Raw genomic sequence first — 18,211 nt, 5'->3', positions numbered from 1 at the left:
AAAAAGCTGGAAGTAGAGCTGTGGCTCAAGAGGCAGAGCACTAGCCTTGAAATTAAAAAAGCCAAGTGAGAAGAGTGTTAGGTCCTAAGTTCAAACCCCAATACTGGTACACACGCGCATGCACACACACACACGCATGCACTCATCTCGTGCATGTATAGGGAGGGGAGTTTGGGTTTCTGCATGAGCAGTATTTCCCCCTGCCCCCATCACAGTGGGATTTGAGGGGTGCTGACTGAAAGGAGGGGTCTGGGCCAGGCAGAGCCTTTCCCCCCTCACCCGCTAGGCCCCGGTGCTGAGTAGACCCCAACAAGCCCTTCCTCAGCAGAGGCCAGGGGACCCCGGGTAGGGCTCGGGGGTAAGGTGGTGGGAGAGAAGCCCTTGGGGTGCATTGCTCACAACTTCTCCCCTTGCTCTGGGAGCCAGAGGGCAAGCCAGGCAATCGGGGCGCAGGATACACCCTGAAACCCACACTTGCTGGTTTAGCCGCTGTTGATCACGTTATTATCCGAACCTCCCACAAAGCCCTGGGGAGACAGGCCAGGTCCCCTGTCACCCACGGACGGACCCAGGGGATGGAGTCAGGATTGGCTTCTGCGTGGATGGCTGGAGTAGGGCAGGGCCTTTCCCTGGATGGTAATGGGGTCTCCTTCCCTCCCTCTCCCTCGGCCTCCCTCCTTCCCCTCCCAGCGTACCTAGCTCCTGGGGGCCCTGGCCCTGGGCGGCCATGTGCACCAGGCGCTGGACGAAGTCCACCAGCTGTCGCTGCGCACGCTGCAGGGAGCTGGCGTTGCCACCCAGGGCGCGCAGGCTGCGCTCGAGGCCCGCCAGGGCTCCGCTCTGGAGGCCCAGCTGGTGCCGCAGCCGCTCCCTCTGGTCCCGGAGGCTGGCCAGCTCCACCCGCTGCTGCGTCTCCAGGGCCTGCAGCCGGGTCTCCAGGGCGCTGGGGGTGGGGGAGACACAGGGCCCAGCGGTACTCACACCGGGTTCCCTCGGGTGGACTCTGCCACACAGACATGCGCAGACTCCTAGAGGTGGAGAGTGCTGTTCCCAGCCACACAGTGGGCAGGGACAGAGCAGGGAGGGGCTGATCCCAGAGGAAGGTGGGAGAGGGAGCTCAGGGAGCAGGCAGACACCATCAGCCAGGTAGCCACCATCAAAGCCCAGAAATACAGCAACCCCAAAGTCCACTCTTGGGGTATCTTCTAAGGGGTCTGGGGCAGCATGCCCCGGGGACAAGGGACACAGATGGACACGCCTTGTAAATGAGACAAACTAATCGGCCTTGCCGTCCACCAGCCAGGACTGGCAAAGTCTGTCCTGTTCTGCTGTCCCCCCTTGTTGGGGTTGCACCCCCGGAGGGGAAGGGGGGGAGAAGGTTTTGTACAAAGTTGGAAGGCTGCCCCGGGTGTGGGGAGAACAGGCTCCCTACACGTTTTATCGGATGCAGGTCTTTGCCATTGTAATAAGCAAAAAGGCTTAGGAGACAAAGGGACATTGGAGAGAAGGAGTGACAGGCCATACTATTCTAGAACCTTCCCAACTAATGGAACAAAGTGCAGTAGGAAGGATGGCATATTTCCTAAGCCTTTCTGTGCACATTTGCATATTCCTAAGAGCCGGGGGTGTGTCTCAGCCCCCAGGGTCTGCTTGCTCACTTCTGTCGGTGTTTCTGGTGTCTGTCAGGAGTGCCTGACCCAGATCCAAGATCTCTGTTGGCGGCATGACAAGGACAGGAGAGCTTCGGCACCGCTGGTTCCTGGGGGGGTGCTCCAGGGCCAGGGTTGGAGCAGAAGGGGTACCCAGGGCCGAGGGAAGGGCCTGGAGGGGTCCTGGAGGCCATTCCTCAGACCTGGACAAGATCCACGGGCTGCCTACAGGAATTCTCTAAGATGCAGGGAGCAGAGGGCTGGGAATATGGCCTAGTGGCAAGAGTGCTTGCCTCATGTACATGAAGCCTTGGGTTCGATTTCCCTAGCACCACATATATAGAAAACGGCCAGAAGTGGCACTGTGGCTCAAGTGGCAGAGTGCTGGCCTTGAGCAAAGAGAAGCCAGGGGCAGTGCTCAGGCCCTGAGTCCAAGGCCCAGGACTGGCAAAAAAAACAAAACAAAATAAAGATGCAGGGAGCAGGAGAACAGCGCACACTCAGGTTCTAGAACGGTGCCCGGGCTCAGGAGGTGGGGTGGGGAAGGGCTTATTACAGACACACTTCAGACACCGTGCTCTGGACATCTGACACCAAGCAGTTTGGTGGATGGATAGTGTCTCTGACCCCAGGGTCATCAGGACCTTAGGGTGCAGGAAGAGTAATTGTGGTTATTAATTGCACCCAGGTCTGGGTGGGGAGGCTGACTGCTAGGCCTCACATGCTGCTGCTGGCCCAGCAATGTGAGGACCTTAATGTCCCGCCAGCCAGGCCAGGCTGTGCTTTGTTCAACATTCTGCTTCCCGTCACGCTTGACCTTGGCAGGCTGGGCCCTACTCAGCTCCACACTCAGATAACAATCCGCCCCGGAGGCCAGGTCGCTCTGCTTTCTCTGTACCCCATGACTGCTTCCCATCGGTACTTGGAAGGAAGTGGCCAGGTGTCTTATACATTTGCAGACCTAGCAGTGCAGATGAGGAGCGAGTACAGGGAAGAGGCAGGTGCACGGGGCCAGCTTTGCTTATTCACACAAAGCCAAAGCCGATCGAAAATGTACAGGACAATTCGGTACACATGGAATGGAATGGTTAACATATAAAGAAAGGGAGAGGGGAAGGTGTGTGGATGCACACCTGTCATCCCAGCAGGTGAAGCAGCCCGAGCGATAGGGTGAGACTTTGTCTCAGAAAACTCAAGGGATGGGGATATAGCTTAGTGGCAGAGCACTTGTCTACCATGTGAAAGACCCTGGGTTTGATTCCTGGTATGGAAAGAAAGGAAGAGAGACAGAGAGAGAGAGAAAGGGGAAGAAAGAGCAAAGGAAGGAAGGATGGATGGATGAAGGCGTCCCTAGCCCCAGGAAAGTGCCTGTTCTCTGCTCCCACCCAATGCTGCAGAGCCAGGCTCTGTGCTTGACTGGGCCGGCCCCCACTGCTGCACTCACCCCCACCCCCAGCTTCTCTGAACTCCAAGTCTGGGTTTCGACCTCACCCTGTGCTGGCCCAGTCCCAGCTTCGGTGCTAGGCCCTCACAGTGACCCCTCACCTTTCCTTGTCCCAGAGCACGGCCATGTCTGGTCCCCACCGTCCATGCACATGAACTTGAGACTGGAGCTGGTGCAGGCCCAGCCCGAGCCCTAGTTTTCGCTCGGGGACTCTGGGGCCATCCTGAAACTCCATGCTGGAGTCCGAGCCTAGGCCGGATCCCAGATGGACTTGGCTCCGGCACTCACCTATTTCGGCCCTGCAACCGGTGCAACTCGTGGCCCTGCAGGAGCAGCTGCTTCTCCAGCTTGTTGGTGGACAGCGAGGTCTCCAGCATCTGGATCTCCATGTGGGATGTCTGGTTCAGGACCTGCCCCGGCACCCAGGGTGTGGGGACTGCACGAGCCTTGTAGGGGCCCTGGCCAGCAGCCGCTTCTGAGACCTGCTGACCTATTGCCACCCTCCAAGCCACTAGTTCCTGGGCCCTCCCTCCCTTCCTGAGCTTACAATCTGCCTCCTAATTTGCCCTCCCCCCTCACTGCCCTTGGCAGTAACCGTGTCCTGCTGCCTGGACCCCAGGAGGAATTCCCTTGAGTCCCACCCCCGAGCCATCAGCAGGCACTGCCCCAAGCTCTCCAAGCCCCTTCCTTCCCTCCCAGGCCCAGCTCTGGTCCTGCATTCCAGGGTCCCTTGCTCCTTCCCAGCTTAAGGTGGCCTTTCAAAACCTGCCAGGCGCTGGTGGCTCTCACTTGTAATCCTATCAGGAGGCTGAGACCTGAAGATCACAGTTCAAAGCCAGCCAGGGCAGGAAAAGTCCCCATGAGACTCTTATCTCCAATGAACCACCAGAACACCAGAAGTGGAGCTGTGGCTCCAAGTGGTAGAGCACTAGGCTTTAGCAAAAACGAGCTCAGGGCCAGCCCGCTGAGTTCAAGCACCTTGACTGACAAAAACAAAACAAAGCCTGCCAGGTGCCAGCCCCTCCCTGCCCTTTCCCGCCCTTCACCCTTCTCTTTCCCGGAACTGTGGACCTGGTCTCACCCCTGGGCCTTTGCATTGCTAGTCTCCCTGTCTGGCCCCCTCTCCCCAGTTACCTAGCCCCAGTCCTCACTCCCCTCTGTCCTTCCTGGCTTTGCTGTTTGGACAGCGGCTCCCCCCCCCCCCCCCCGTCGCTCTGCAGTGCTACCACAGGTGGGATGCTGCTCCTGCCTGCTTCCCCGGCAAGCTGTGGGTCGGGTGTGGCACGAGATGCCCGTTATCAACCAGGGGCAGGGGCTGGGTCTCTGATGGTGTTTGAGGCATAGCAGGTCAGCAAAGATAGGCCGGCCTGCCTGCCACTCATGAGTTCCCACCCTCTCAGTCCTCCACCCAGCCCCTGGAGTCCTCAGAAGTCCTCCTGCGGGGTCCATCTCCCCCATGGGGCACCCTCGGCACAGCTCCTACACTGCGGAGGCCCCCTGCCCCTCTGGGGCTGGGAGGAGGTCAAGTGGTAAGGTGAGGAGGGCGCAGGCAGGTGGCTACAGGTCCAGAGAGGCCACGATCTCCCGCAGGGTCAGAGGCCCTGGCCTCCCCAGGGGCAGAGGTGAAGCTCCATGGCCCGTGAGCCGCCCTCGGCCCCCCATGAGGTTACCTGGGCCTCGACGTCACTCAGCTTGCGGGTCTTGGCCGTGGTCTGGTTCAGGAGGTTGGTGCCCAGCTCCAGCATGGTGGCTGTCTGGTTCTGAACTATGTGCTGCTGGGCTTGGGCCAGCTCTGACCTCAGGCTTGTCTGGATGGACCGCTCCAGCTGGGGGGGGAGGGGGGCAAGGAGTTGTGAGCCGGGGTCACCCAGGCCTGCCCTCCCTCCTGGGCATCTCCACAGAAGGCACAGGGGCTTTGGCCTGTGGCTGGCTGGCCCACTCCACTGCCCATCTCCCCGTCTTTCTACCTCTGCCCCTGTCCCCCCAATGGTCTGCCCTCCACCCAGTGGCAGCCAGAGGGATCCCAAGACACAGCCCGCTGCTACTCGATGCCTCCAGGGGTTCCCACCGCACCCAGAGGAAAAACACAAGTCCTGGCTGTACCTCCCTCCACCACGGGGTCTCCCCAGGTGGCTCCCCTCCCCTGTCCTCCTGCCTTCCTCTTCCCCCCTCATTTCACTCCTGATACAATGCCTCGAGGACAGCAAGCTCCAGCCCACCTCAGGGCCTTTGCACCCGCTGTTTCCTCTGTATTCCCTCTCCTGCCCCTACCCTTGTCCTCATGACGTTGCACATACTTAGGACCTCCTGACTGCATGCTAGGCATCTGTCTCTCGGCTCTGATCTCGTTCCTCTAGAAGATCAGCTCCACACAGCTAGGAATTTGGCTTGCTCATGGCCGTGCTTTGCACACAGTCACAGGTCAAAAAACATATTCACTGACCTCATGGAAAAAGGGGAGCAACAGGGGTCAGAGTGTAGCCTTCCCCGTCTCATGTCCCTTCCCTGGTGGGCACACACCTCCTCCTGCCTAGATCTGTGATCTACTCAGGGGACATGTGTCCTGTGTCTGCCTAGTCCCGGAGCCCAGACCCGGGGCTCTGGGGCCCTTGTGCTCAGGAGCCCACCTTCCCCAGAGCTGGGCTGGCTGGCACGCGGCCACCATTGAGTTGCAAAGGTTCTCAGTGCCTGGGGCAGAGAGCTGGACCTCCCCCCCCCACATGCACACACACACACACACACACACACACGCACATGTGCACACGTGCACACACGCTGGCCTCCAGCCACCACCTGGCCTGGCCCTTGGCTTGCAGGAGGCCCAATAGGGCTCTGGGAAGACTGGGGCTCCCTGAGGAGGAAGGAGGGCCATGGTGATCTTGGCTGGGGGAGGAGGGGTTCTTCCATGTCAATGGTCCTGGGCCTCGGCTCCCCTCCCACTTGCTCCCCTTTCCTCCTCCCTTCTCCCCCCTGGCCCCAGGGAGGAAGACCCTCTCATGGTGAACCCCCAGAGGAGGTTGCAGGTGCAATGCTGCCATTGGCTAGAGGTCATCTTTGAGCACATTTGCCTCTGAGTGGGGCACACTGGGGGGAATGTGGATCACAATTGCTGCGTGCCCAGGTGCTCTGTGGCCTTTACTTTGTTACTGAGAAGGGAGCTGTGAGCTCAGATCCCCAGGGGATTGCAGCCCTACCCCGGCTCGGCTGTCACCCACAGGTTCCTGGGCATTCCTCTGTCTCCACACAGTGGCTCTTCTTTCTTTCTTTTTTTGACCTCTTATTTTCTTTGGGGAAGGGGGGCTGGTACCAGGGTTTGAATGCAGGGCATGGGCACTATCCTTGAGCTTTTTCCTCTTTAGAATGGAGCTCTACCACTTGAGCCACAGCTCCCCAGTGGGGTGTGTGTGTGTGTGTTTAATTGGAGGTAAGAGTCTCATGGATTTCCCTGCCCAGGCTGACTTTGAGCTATGATCCTCAGATCTAGCCTCCCGAGTAACTGGTACTACAGGTATGGATCACCAGCACCTGGCTCTTCCTCCTCCCCCCCTCCTCCCCCTCCTTTTCCTCCTCCTCCTCCCCCTCTTCTTCCTCTTTCTCCTCCCCCTCTTCCTCCTCTTTCTCCTTCCCCTCTTCCTCCTTGTTGGTTGTGGAGCTTGAGCTCCTGTTCTCGAACTTTTGTGCTCAAGGCTAGAGCTCTAACCCTGGAGCTCCACTTCCCGTTTCCTGGTGGTTCATTGGAGATAAGAGTCTCACAGACTTTCCTGCTCGGGCTGGCTTTGAACCGCAATCCTCAGATCTCAGCCTCCTGAGTAGCTAGGATGACAGGTGTGAGTCACTGGTGCCCGGTTCCGGGCTTTGTCTTTTGAACCCTCGCTGAACCTCAGCCGTCGGGGCCCTGTGGCTGACCCCTGGGTGGGGGGCAGGGGAGCCGTGTGGAGCCTGGTCTCAGGCTTTGACAGGGTGCCCTGATCCTCCTGGAACATGGAAGGAAGCAGAGTATCCAGGCCGCATCCAGGAGGAGAGGGGATGTCCTGAGACTGGCCTGAGGTACCTGCCCCATCAGCCTGGCACCTCAGTGCTCGTACCCCGCCTGGGCCTTCCCCAGGTGTGCAGGCGTGGGCTGCCCTTCCACAGCTTGCCCCCCCCCCCCCGTAGGGTCCCCCACTTGCTGTGGCCACAGTGGAGAGTTGAGGCACGGGCCACCGACAGCTGGCTTCCATCACCCGATTTGCCGAGCCGGCCCACCCGTGTGGACCTTGGGACGCATAATCCAGGCCAGCTGGGCTGGGGCTGGGGTGGTGGGGGTGGGCCTGGCCCAGCTGAAGGGGGAGGGGGTGGGGTGGGGTTCAGTATGGGGTCTCACTTGAGCTGGGATCCGCTGTTCTTACCCTTCCTTTTCCATCACCCTCATATTGAGGGTTCTTAGGCCCCACACAGGGAGTGGGGTCTGCCCTCCCTGCCCCACCCCTCCATCTTTTTGTTGTTGGTGGTCATGGGGCTTGAACTCGGGGCCTGGGTGCTGTCTTCTGCTCAAGGCTAGTGCTCTACCACATTGAGCCACAGCGCCAGCGCCACTTCGGGTTTTTGAGTGGTTCATTGAAGGTAAGTGTCTCACAGGGGCTTTTCTGCCCCTGCTGGCTTTGAACTGCAATCCTCAGAGCTCAGCCTCCTGAGTTGCTAGGATGACGGGCGTGAGCCCCTGCGCCCTGCCTCTGCAAGTCTTTTCTGGTGCGCTTGGTTCATGATTGGGAAAGCATTTGTCCATGCAGATATAAACAGAGAGACAGGTAGATCCCTCTACCTCACTCAGCCTCTTTCCTGAAGCGGTGAGAATCATCGCCCCTACCCTCTGGGGTTGTCAGAAGCCTTCGGGAATCTGTGTGAACAGCCTGGGGCAGGGTTACGTAACCCACGCATGACATTGCATGACATGTCTGGGTGATGGCGACCACGGGGCCGGTGACTCATACCTGTATTCCTAGCTGTTGAGGAGGCTGAGATCCAGAGGACTGCTATTGGGATGAAGTGATCTGGGGCAGAAAAGCCCTCAGATTCCATCTCCCAGCCCATCAACCAAAATCCCTGCTGGCGGTCTGGCTCAAGCTGTGGAGCACCAGCCTAGTAAACCAACCAAGTGAGCTCAAGGCCTTGAGTTCAAGCTCCAGTATCGGTAGCGATGCCTTACGTCGATTTGTTCCCTCTGTATATGTATCTGGGCACGTCAATCACCATCATTATTCTATCACTGGGGCCTGGCTCAAACCAGCCAAGGGCTCTGCCACTGAGCAGCGCCCCAAGCAATCGTTGTTTTCTTTGTTTGCTTTTGTGTAAGCTATGTAACTCAGGCTTCTTTCTATTATTTCATTTTATTTTTGCCAGTCCTGGGGCTTGAACTCTGGGCCTGAGCGCTGTCTCTGAGCCTCTTTGTGCTCAACGCTAACGCTCAACCCCTTGACCCCCAGTGTATTTCCATAACTCAGGCTCTCATCTGGTCTTAATCTCATGAGCCTCTTGCCTCTGGATCCTCAGTGCTGGGATTACAGACATGCACCACCTCACATGGCCGTGACCTCCATTTCCAAAACCCTGCAGTGCTGCAGCACACGTACCCCGGCAGGTCCCAGTAACCGAGGTCCGGTAGCTGGTCGGAACCACAGTCAGGCCCGCTATGCATTGCCTAGCAAGCGAGGCTTTTGCAAAGTATTATGATTGTTATTATGATTAATTTATTGTTAAGAGATCCCTTCCCAGAAAACAAGCTTTGCATTGGGAATGCAACGAGGTCATGGTCCCAGCCAGGCCTCCCGTGGATAGGGGGGGTGATGGGAACTGGGGTGCGGCTCATGCGAAGGCTCCGGCTGAGCCCAGGCTGGACGTGGGGAAATGGTGGGGTGATGGAGCTCTGAGCCAGTGTACCCTCATGGTAACTGGGGAGGCCTGGAGGACTTGTGGGACCTCCTCAGACCTCTCAGCCCCCAGCCACTCTGTCTCACCGGGGAAACTGAGGCCTGGGTCAGGACAGTGACGTGGCAGGGACTATAGTTAGATGCAAATGGCTGCATCTGGTGCAGAGCAATGCAAAATGGGGCAAAAAAAAAAAAAAGAAGCTTTCTGGCTCTGTGTGTGTGTGTGTGTGTGTGTGTGTGTGTGTGTGTGTGTTGATTTAAATGTCAAGTTTTTGTAACTTTTAACTTCTTTGAATGAATAGAATAAACACATTGTTTGAAATTCCAAGAACCCAGAAGGAATGAAATGAAAACCAAGAAGAGTCTTTCCTTCCTGCCTGTCCCAGCCTACGGCACTGCTCCTTCAGACCCTGAGTGTGTGTGTGGGGCGGGGGGGGGGGGGCGGCTTGAGGCGGCTGGTGGGGAGACGCTGGGCACAGTTGCGCATGCGCTGTTCGTGCCAGGCCATCCGGGTGCTCAGCTCACCTGCCGCTGGGCGAGCCCTGGGCCGTGGTGCATGCTTGTGATTTGTCCTCTAATCTCCAAGCCCCATGGCCGGTTTCTACCCTGGCTGAAGGAGCGGGGCCCTGAGCTCTGCAGAGAGATGACCACAGGAGCCAGAGACTTGCCAGCCGTGTGCCCCAACACACACGGGCAGCCCCCCGCTTCTTCCAGCTGCCTCCCTGGGACCTCTCACTCTGGTCACATGGCTACTTCTGCTCTCCACCCGTGACCGTATCATGAGGTCCTCCCGGCTTTCTTCACAAGCCTTCTGCCATCTCGGTGGATTGTGACGCTTGCATTTCCCCCGGGGTGAGGGGCTCCCTCCCCGGCCTGGCCTGCTCACCCCCTCGAGGCCTGGTCCCCACTGTGTCTGTGGGAGGTTTAGTGGAAGGGATACTGCAGTTGCGCCGGGGACGCATTTGGCAGCTAGAAATGGACTGGGGCCTCCCGGAGGGGCAAGACCCAGGAGGGACAGGAAGCCAAGGAGGCCCAGGAGCGGAGGGCCAGGGAGGGCAGGGGCAGCATAGAAAAAGAGAGAAATGGGGCTGGGGATATAGCCTAGTGGCAAGAGTGCCTGCCTCGGATACACGAGGCCCTAGGTTCGATTCCCCAGCACCACATATACAGAAAACGGCCAGAAGCGGCGCTGTGGCTCAAGTGGCAGAGTGCTAGCCTTGAGCGGGAAGAAGCCAGGGACAGTGCTCAGACCCTGAGTCCAAGGCCCAGGACTGGCCAAAAAAAAAAAAAAAAAAAAAAAAAAAAAAAAAGAAAAAGAGAGAAATACCAGCAGGGACCTTGAAGGCAGGAGAATGAAGAGAGGGTGAGGCCCAGTGTAGGTGTGTGTCTGCTGGAGGAAGGTTCTAGAAATGCACCCAACACTCGCTGCCAGCAGTCAGCACAGACCTGTGTCCCCCAAAAGAGGTCTGAAATGCCACTTGTGCCCAGTGTGACCCCAAGGAGCCCACACATCCAGCTCTGGTAGCCTTGGCTCTCCCATGCCCATTTTCCAGATGAGCAAAAGAAGGTGCCCGGAATATGTGCCCTTCGCCCAAGTCGCCTGGCTTGTCAGGGGCAGAGTTCAAAGCCCAAGACCACAGTCGTCCACTCTGGTCACCGCGTGGGTCAGCACATCCAAGTAGCCCTCTCCCGTGGGGACAGGAGACTGGCACTGCCTGCCCACGATCGAGGCCGTCATGATGAGGCCTCATGATGTGCTAAGGATGTTCAAGCCACCCTGGCAAGAGACCCACGGGGTGGGGGGGGGGGAGCACAGGCTCCCCCACAGCCAGCACAGACCCTCTCGGGGTTCAAGGCTGCGGATGAGTGACCCCGGCTGCTGCGGAGTGTGCCACCCACTCCAGCCCACAGCAGAGCTGCTTGATCAAGGCATTCCTGAAGCCCAAACCCCAGAAACTCACGACGACACAACAGATGACCATTATGCTGCTTTCACAGAGTCTGCAGGCCTTGGGCCTTGCCTGCTTCTGGTGCCTTCTCCTCGAGTCTGGCAAACCACATCTCCCCCACCGGCCATCCTCATTTCAACAAAGAGGCCAGCTTTCTGTGTCCTGGGAGTCTGACAGCGTGGGGCTCTGGCTTCTCTCTGCCTTGCCCCAGGTTTCCTCTGGTTCTCAGGGCCCACATGGGCTGCGATCGTCCGCCTTGCCCCCACTGCATGCCGCCCCCTTGGCGTCTCCCTCACTGTGGAGCTTTTCTTCTAGGTCAGGGCTCGGGGCAGCGGTGTAAGTGGTGCAGGGAGCCAGGCTGGAGAGGCTGGGGTCAGGGGTGCTCTGGGAGGGCTGAGCTCCCCAGCAGCATCTGGAAGCTTCCAGCTGTTGCCAGAGTCCCTCAGCCTGGACCACTGGGCCAGGGAGTGGGGGAGGGGAGGGGGCTTGCTCCTGTCTTTGCTGGCTGCTTCCTTTCTGTGCCTGTGGCGGTCTCAAGGCTTCCCAGATGGGGCTCAACCGTGAAGGGTCACGGGGCTCTGCTCTCTACCGGTGCCATGTTCTTGTCTGCTTTGTTCCTGGGGGCCCTCACTGTGCCCCCACCCCTCCCCTGGCACCCCTCACCTCTCCCTGCGGCCCTGTCATCCGGGACAGATATGGGGCACCCATCCATGAGGGGTAAGGGTTGGACAGAAGGCAGGACCATTCTAAATACTTAGCAGATATTGAAAGGCACCTTCTATGCACCAGGCACGGGGAGGAGGAGGAGGAGAAGGAGGATGACAACAATGATGACGACACCTGTGCACACCCTCCCTCCGGAGGGGAGGGCAGAGGCACATGGACCTGCCCCGAGGACAGCCCAGCCAGCCATGTGGATGGGTTCAGGCCTGGGCCCCGTGGCCACAGCCGGACTCCAGCCTCACCCAGGCACCAGGCAGCCGGGCATCTGGGGGCCAAGGGCATCTGGGCCAGCCATTTCCAGGCCCTTTTTGGAAAGAAAAAAGAAAGCATCCTGGTCCTTCAAGCAAAGCAGCCGTTTGCTCCTCCCTGTCCCCCAGAGCAACTGCTCAGCGAGGAGCCAGGCGAGGTTGGGAAATCCAAGGCCCAAGATGTTTTGTTCGGCAAACCAAGCCTCTTATTTGGATAAAGGAAAGCTGACAATGCCAAGAATTTACGGGCAGCCGGGAGAGGCCGGGGCGGCTGGCAGTCCTGGTCCATTTAGGAAGGTCTCCGGCCAGGCCAGGGCCGGCCCCATGCTGGGCTCCCGCCGACGGCTCCGTGGACCCACGTCAGCCAAGGAAGGCCACCAGGCCGAGTTATTCTGGGGTTTGACGTCAGGGACCTGGGGCCACTGAAGAGGCTGGGACGGTGCCAGGTCTGGAGGTCGATGCCCAGACCCGTACCCCTGCTTGCATGGCTCTGGGGGACAGAAGGGGAGGTGCCCACCCTTCAGGCTGGCTAAGCACTGGTCATAGGGGCTGTGTCCTGGGTCTTCAGTGTGGATACCGGGAAGTGGATATGGCCTGGGGGCTTGCTGGGGGAGGGAGAGGGGGTGGGGTGGTCCCAGAGCCAGCCCTGGATGGAATGGAGGGAATAGGGGCCCCACAGGTACAAGATGCCCTGTCCCTGGGACTCCAGAGGCTCATGGGCGACAGGCTGCCCTTGGGGGGAGAGTGTAGGCCAGGCCTGGGGTCGAGACTGGGCTGATCCACAGCAAGGGACATTCTGGAGGACTCTGGGGAAGGGAAGGATGACCCGTTGTGGCTGGGAGAGCTGGATAACTGGGAGACTGGCAGCCACAGGTGGGGAGCCTCTGGGGCACCTGCCGCCCCCGCGGGCTTTGCCCGGGTGCTTCCCACAGCCAAGGCTGGAGCAGATGCCTTCATCCCCTGCCTCACAAGCAAGGCACGGAGTGGGCCTGGGGGAAGGAGGCTTGGTGCTCAACCCATGGGGATCCTTGTCCCCCCAACTCAGCATTCCTGGCTATGGCTGCTCACCCAGAGGAGGTGAATGGCCCAGAGCCCACCGATGGCCCCACCTGAGTCACAGGGGCTTGCTGGGGGAGGGCTGGGGGAGGGTCCGGGAAGAGAGGCAAAGGGATTGGCACCAAGCCGGGAGGGAGAAGGGGAGGGAGCATGAGACTGGGGTCCCCCACTCCATGCCAAGAGTCTTGCGTTGGATGTGGAAATGTGGGGGCAGAAGGGAACACCCCCTCTTTAAGCCCTTGCTTCTGAGTCTGAAGAAGTGAGGACCCAGACTGACCATCACCACTGCAGGATTCTGGAAAGTCCCTCCCCTCTGGCCTCAGTTTCCTCATCTGTTTCCTTCCTTCCTTCCTTCCTTCCTTCCTTCCTTCCTTCCTTCCTTCCTTCCTCCCTCCCTCTCTCCCTCCCTTCCTTCATTCCTCTTTCCTTTGAACTCTTTTCTTGTGCTGGTACTGGGACTTGAACTCAAGGCCTGGACACGGTTTTGTTGCTCAAGGCTTGTGCTCTACCACCTGTGCTACAGCTGTTCTTCCCCCTCCTTTCTTTCCTTTTTCCTTTTTTGTTAGTTGGAGATAAGCATCTCATACTTGTCCTGCCTGGGTGGATCCTTAGCTCTCAGCCTCCCGAGTCCCTAGGATTACAAGGATGAGCCACTGCGAGAGGGAGAGAGGTGATTTTCAATAGAACCAGAGACCACGTGTCCCAGCTGGGTATAGGAAAGGTGCTCACTTCACCAGGCTCAGGGCTCTGTTTTGGGGGAGATCACCTTGTGGAAATAGCCCACATTTACTGACAATGTGCCTGGTGCTGGCTAGGCCTTCCTGGGTATGGGGTTACATCCTCCCAGTGGAGGGTAACACCCTCACCTCATTTTCTAGGTGAGGAAACCTAGGCTCAGCGAGATGAAGCAACCTGTCCCAGTTCACCCAGCAAGGCGGGTGCAGAACTGGGGCTGGAATGTTTACAGCTGGGCTCCAGAGTTGGGGTGTTTCTCTTTCAGGCTCTGTGGCTGCCCAAGGAGGTGGCAGGCCCAGGGAGAATGACCCCTAGGTGGCCCCAGGCCAGTGGGTCAGATTTCACGGTAGGCTGCACAGGCCCAGATGACCAGGCCCCGACTCAAATGCTGAGGGCCAGAAGGCAGCTGTGATCAGTTCAAGGGGTCCCTTGCCCAAGGGGATGCCAAGTCTGTACGCCAGAGCCCTGGGACCCCCTGAGGACACCAACATGGACGGATGACATTTCTAGCCCCAAGGACACCTGCAAACCTTGGATGCCTGTGACGAAGGCCGAGCTCAGAGGCGCGGGAGCTCGGACAGGGACTGCCTCGCGGAACACAAGCCTGCATGCCGCCCCTTCGCATAGGCGGGCAGCCCGGGTGCACAGTAGGCAGCGCTGCGAGCCGAGCTCCCCAGATACCCTGCTCTTCTCTCCAGTCTGTGACTGGGGAAACGGAGACTCACCCCGCACCACGTGGCAGAAACACAACCTTCTTTGGTAGCTGTTGGTTGTGGGGCTTGACCTCAGAGCCTGGATGCGATCCCTGAGCTTTTCTGCTCAAGGCTAGCGCTCTGTTCTACCACTTCGTGCCACAGCGCCATTTCCGGTTTTCTGGTGGTTCATTGGAGCTAAGAGTCTCACAGACTTTCCTGCTCAGGCTGGCTTTGAACCATGATCTTCAGATCTCAGCCTCCTGCGTAGCTAGGATGACAGGCGTGAGCCACCAGGGCCCTGCCCTGCCACCTTCTGATCTGCCCTTTTCTTTTCTTTCCTAGAGCTGGGACAGCTTTTGCTCATTGGCTAGCGCCCCGCCAACTGAGCCACACCTCTAACCCCGGATTTCTTGTCTTTACAGCCATCTGGTTGAACCTATGCCAGCCATGCCAGTGTTTCCCAGGCCTCTGGCACAGGAAGGGACGAGGGGAGGGAGGGTGGGGTGGGAGCCAGGCGGGAAAGGGCAAAGGGATGGAAGGGTTGGGGTGAAGGGAAGATGGGAGCATGGGGACCCCCCTGTTACAGAACACCTGCAGCTGGGGGCAAACAGCTGTAGAAATAGAATGAGAGGTAGATTCAGGCAGCTCGAGAATTGAGATACCAATAGACACCTCCCCCATGAAGTAGACTGGGGGGAGGGAGGGTCATGATGATGCGTTTGGGGCTTTGGGTACCGCCAGGTACCAGATGGTGTCATCGCAGGGCGCAGAGACAAGAGGGCTGAGACTGGGCCTTGGATCAAGACCCTCCCGCTACCTCTGCTGCCCGCTAGCTGCTGCGATGGCAGGCGTGCACTGCCGCGTGTCACCTCCCCAACGCTCCGTTCAATTTGTGCTTGTACAGACTGTATACTCCCATGGACGCACACTCACCATCACCGTGCCAGGGAGTGACGGTTTGCCACCGACTGGAGGCCTGAGTCAAGTGGTTTGGAAGCCACGAGGCTAAGAGGCACTTGGGGACTCGCTTCCCTGGGCAAGCTGGTATCTTGTCCAGTGCAGTCTAAAAGGCCACGTGCCATCTCCTTCCTATGCCCCGTCTCCCGGGCCTCCCCTCCTCTCCATAGCTCTTACTCAGGGGCTGGGGCCCCGCAGGATGTGGGGCCTCCCTGTCCACATGCCCTAGAGCTGGGCTGGCCCCGCTCACCGCAGCCCCCTGCTCTCACCTGGACACCCAGGGGACACGAGTGTCCGCTGAAACGATGGCCGCATGACCGGAGGTTCTTCAGGGTCTCTCACCTGTATGTTTCCCCCTCCGGGTTCTCAGCTACCTTGAGTTCATCAGTAGAACCATCAACCACCCTCAGAATGTTCCAGAATGGGCCCCCCCCTGAGCAGGCCTCGGGCACCTTGCACTGGAGCAGAGCTCCATGTGGCTCAGGCTTGCTGTGTGGCCTTAGGCTCCTTGCTGACCGGTTCTGGGCTCTTCTTATCCCAGCCGATTCAGCACAAAGCCCAAGTTCCTCTAGCCATCCTGCTCTCCTCTCCCACTTGGGTCTCTTTTTTATTTTATTTTATTTTATTTTTTGGCCAGTCCTGGGGCTTGGACTCAGGGCCTGAGCACTGTCCCTGGCTTCTTTTTTGCTCAAGGCTAGCACTCTGCCACTTGAGCCACAGCGCCACTTCTGGCCATTTTCTCTATATGTGGTGCTGGGGAATCGAACCCAGAGCCTCATGTATACGAGGCAAGCACTCTTGCCACTAGGTCATATCCCCAGCCCCTCTTTTAATTTTTTGTTGGTCATGAGGCTTGAACTCAGGGCCTGAGTGCTCTCCCTGAGCGTTTATGCTCAAGGCTAGCACTCTATCACTTTGAGCCCCAGCGTTATCTCTGGTGTTCTGATGGTTAATTAGAGATCAGAGTCTCATGGACTTTTCTGTCCAGGCTGGCTTTGAACTGTGATCCTCAGATCTCAGCCTCCTGAGTAGGTAGGATTACAGGAGTGAGCCACCGGCGCCTGGCTTTTGGTGGGTTAGGTGATAGGCAGGACAAAAGCCATGGTGCGGGGCCTCAGAGGCCTTCCCTTGGGCCCTAACTCTCCTCCTCCCTGCCCCCCCCGCATCGCACAGCCACGTGGCTGCCCTGTGCCTTCCCCACTCCTGGCTCTCCTGCATTCTGCCTCTGCTGGTCCCTAGCTGCAGATGGTACCTCCCTCGTGGTCTGGGTTCAAATGCCACTTCCTGTGGAAGTGGACATCCTCTCCAGAGATCCAACCTCATGCAATCCCGGGCCAGCCTGGCCATGGCGCGCCCTCCACCCTGTGCCCCTTGCCCTTGGCCATCTGCACCACTGGCCAATACAGCAGATGCGGCTTTTGTACCACTTCCCCTCACTGGCCCACAACCGGACATCACGCCCCTCTCCTGTGCACACCCAGCACTAGCACGGCCTGACCGGCGCTGCAAATTCCTGCCAGATGAACGAGTGAATGGCTGCCACACAGCCTGATTTCCTGTCCCAATGTGACTCAGTCCTGCTGTGTGGCGTCAGACTCACTCCTGGCCCCCTGTGGGCTCTTATCCCCATCCATCCGCCCGTCCATCCGTCCATCCACCTGTCCATCCGCCCGTCCATCCTCCCTCTGTCTGCCTGCCTGCCTGTCCATCCATCCATCCATCCATCCGTCCGTCCATCCGTCCATCTCTCCATCCATCCATCCATCCATCCGTCCATCTCTCCATCCATCTGTCTGTCCGTCTGTCCATCCGTCCGTCGGTCCAGCACCGTGGCCAGTCCCCTCCGCCTGTGGCTGAGGAACGTCTCTGGGCCCCCCCCCCCCCCTTGCTGTGCCGGCCGGCCGTACCTTCCGCAGCCACTGCGTGTTGTTCTCCAGCATCTTCTCCAGCTGCCGCACCCGGCGGGCTTGCCAGTCCCCCACGTGCAGCCCTGCGGCGGGCAGGTCCCTCTGCAGGCTGTTGGGGGCCCCGAAGGCCTCGGGCTCCGGCGGGCAGGGCTCGGGCTCCGGCAGCACAAAGGTGTAGCTGCACTGCCCGTGCTGGACGCGGTGCGTCTGGCGGCGCCGGCCGGCCTCCTGGCCCCTCCACTGGGCGGCAGTCATGGTGGCCAGCAGGAGGAGGCCGCCTAGCAGCATGGCTGGCCGGGAGAGCATGGGAAGCTGGAGTGAGGGCCCAGCGGGTCTGGCCGGAGCACCTGAAGTGGCTGCGTCTGCTCCTCACCCAGGATGGGGCTCTACGGCCGGCCGAGGACGGAGCTGACCACCGAGTCCAGGGCCACAGGGCCCCGCTCTCCGCCAGCTGGGTCCCGGGGCTATTTATACTGCCTGTTTCCTCCTGCTGGCCTCGCCTCCTACTCCCCCCCCCCCCCACGCCCCTCACCTCATTCTCTCTCTCTGTCCCTTCCTTCCTCCACCGCCTCCCTCTCTGCCTGGAACTGCTGATTGTCCCTCCCCACCAGACGGGAGGGAGGAACGTGCACACAACCCCGCACCCCTGCCCGCCACGCACCCCGCACCCAGGACGAGGCCGAGCCCTCCAAATGCGTGCATCTGAGCGTCCTCCCTCTCTGTCCTCTTCTCCACCTCCCCCCCTGGCCCCCCCCCCAAGGCTGGCTTCTCAAGTTTCAGCCCCGGCCTCCCCCTTCCCAGCCCCCTCCTCCCTATCCTCAGCCCCCTCCCCCTTTCCCCCTCTGTTCCAAGCCAGGGCTTGGAACACAAGAGTGACCCCCGAGACGGGGGTGGGGTGAGTGAGGGGTGAGGCTGGAGGAAGCTGCCAATCCAGTCCTTTCT

At 59.3% G+C, this 18,211-nt stretch overlaps 1 protein-coding gene across 2 annotated transcripts in view; it reads right to left on the bottom strand.

The window, feature by feature from the left end:
- The window catches only part of Angpt4 (angiopoietin 4), a 28,844-nt gene extending 10,934 nt beyond the window's left edge, over nucleotides 1–17,910 (bottom strand). For both annotated transcript variants that reach the window (XM_048348944.1, XM_048348945.1), the window contains exons 1-4: nucleotides 17,270–17,910; nucleotides 4,764–4,919; nucleotides 3,382–3,503; nucleotides 696–943 (exon numbers count right to left, since the gene is read on the bottom strand). In XM_048348944.1, the coding sequence (XP_048204901.1) occupies nucleotides 696–943; nucleotides 3,382–3,503; nucleotides 4,764–4,919; nucleotides 17,270–17,575 (832 nt within the window). In that variant the 5' untranslated portion in view covers nucleotides 17,576–17,910. The remainder of the gene's footprint in view (nucleotides 1–695; nucleotides 944–3,381; nucleotides 3,504–4,763; nucleotides 4,920–17,269) is intronic.
- Between the last annotated feature and the right edge of the window lie 301 nt (nucleotides 17,911–18,211).

This window comes from Perognathus longimembris, chromosome 6 (genome assembly GCF_023159225.1).
Source record: "Perognathus longimembris pacificus isolate PPM17 chromosome 6, ASM2315922v1, whole genome shotgun sequence".
Lineage (NCBI taxonomy): Eukaryota > Metazoa > Chordata > Mammalia > Rodentia > Heteromyidae > Perognathus > Perognathus longimembris.
This window is presented reverse-complemented; position numbering and strand designations above follow the sequence as displayed.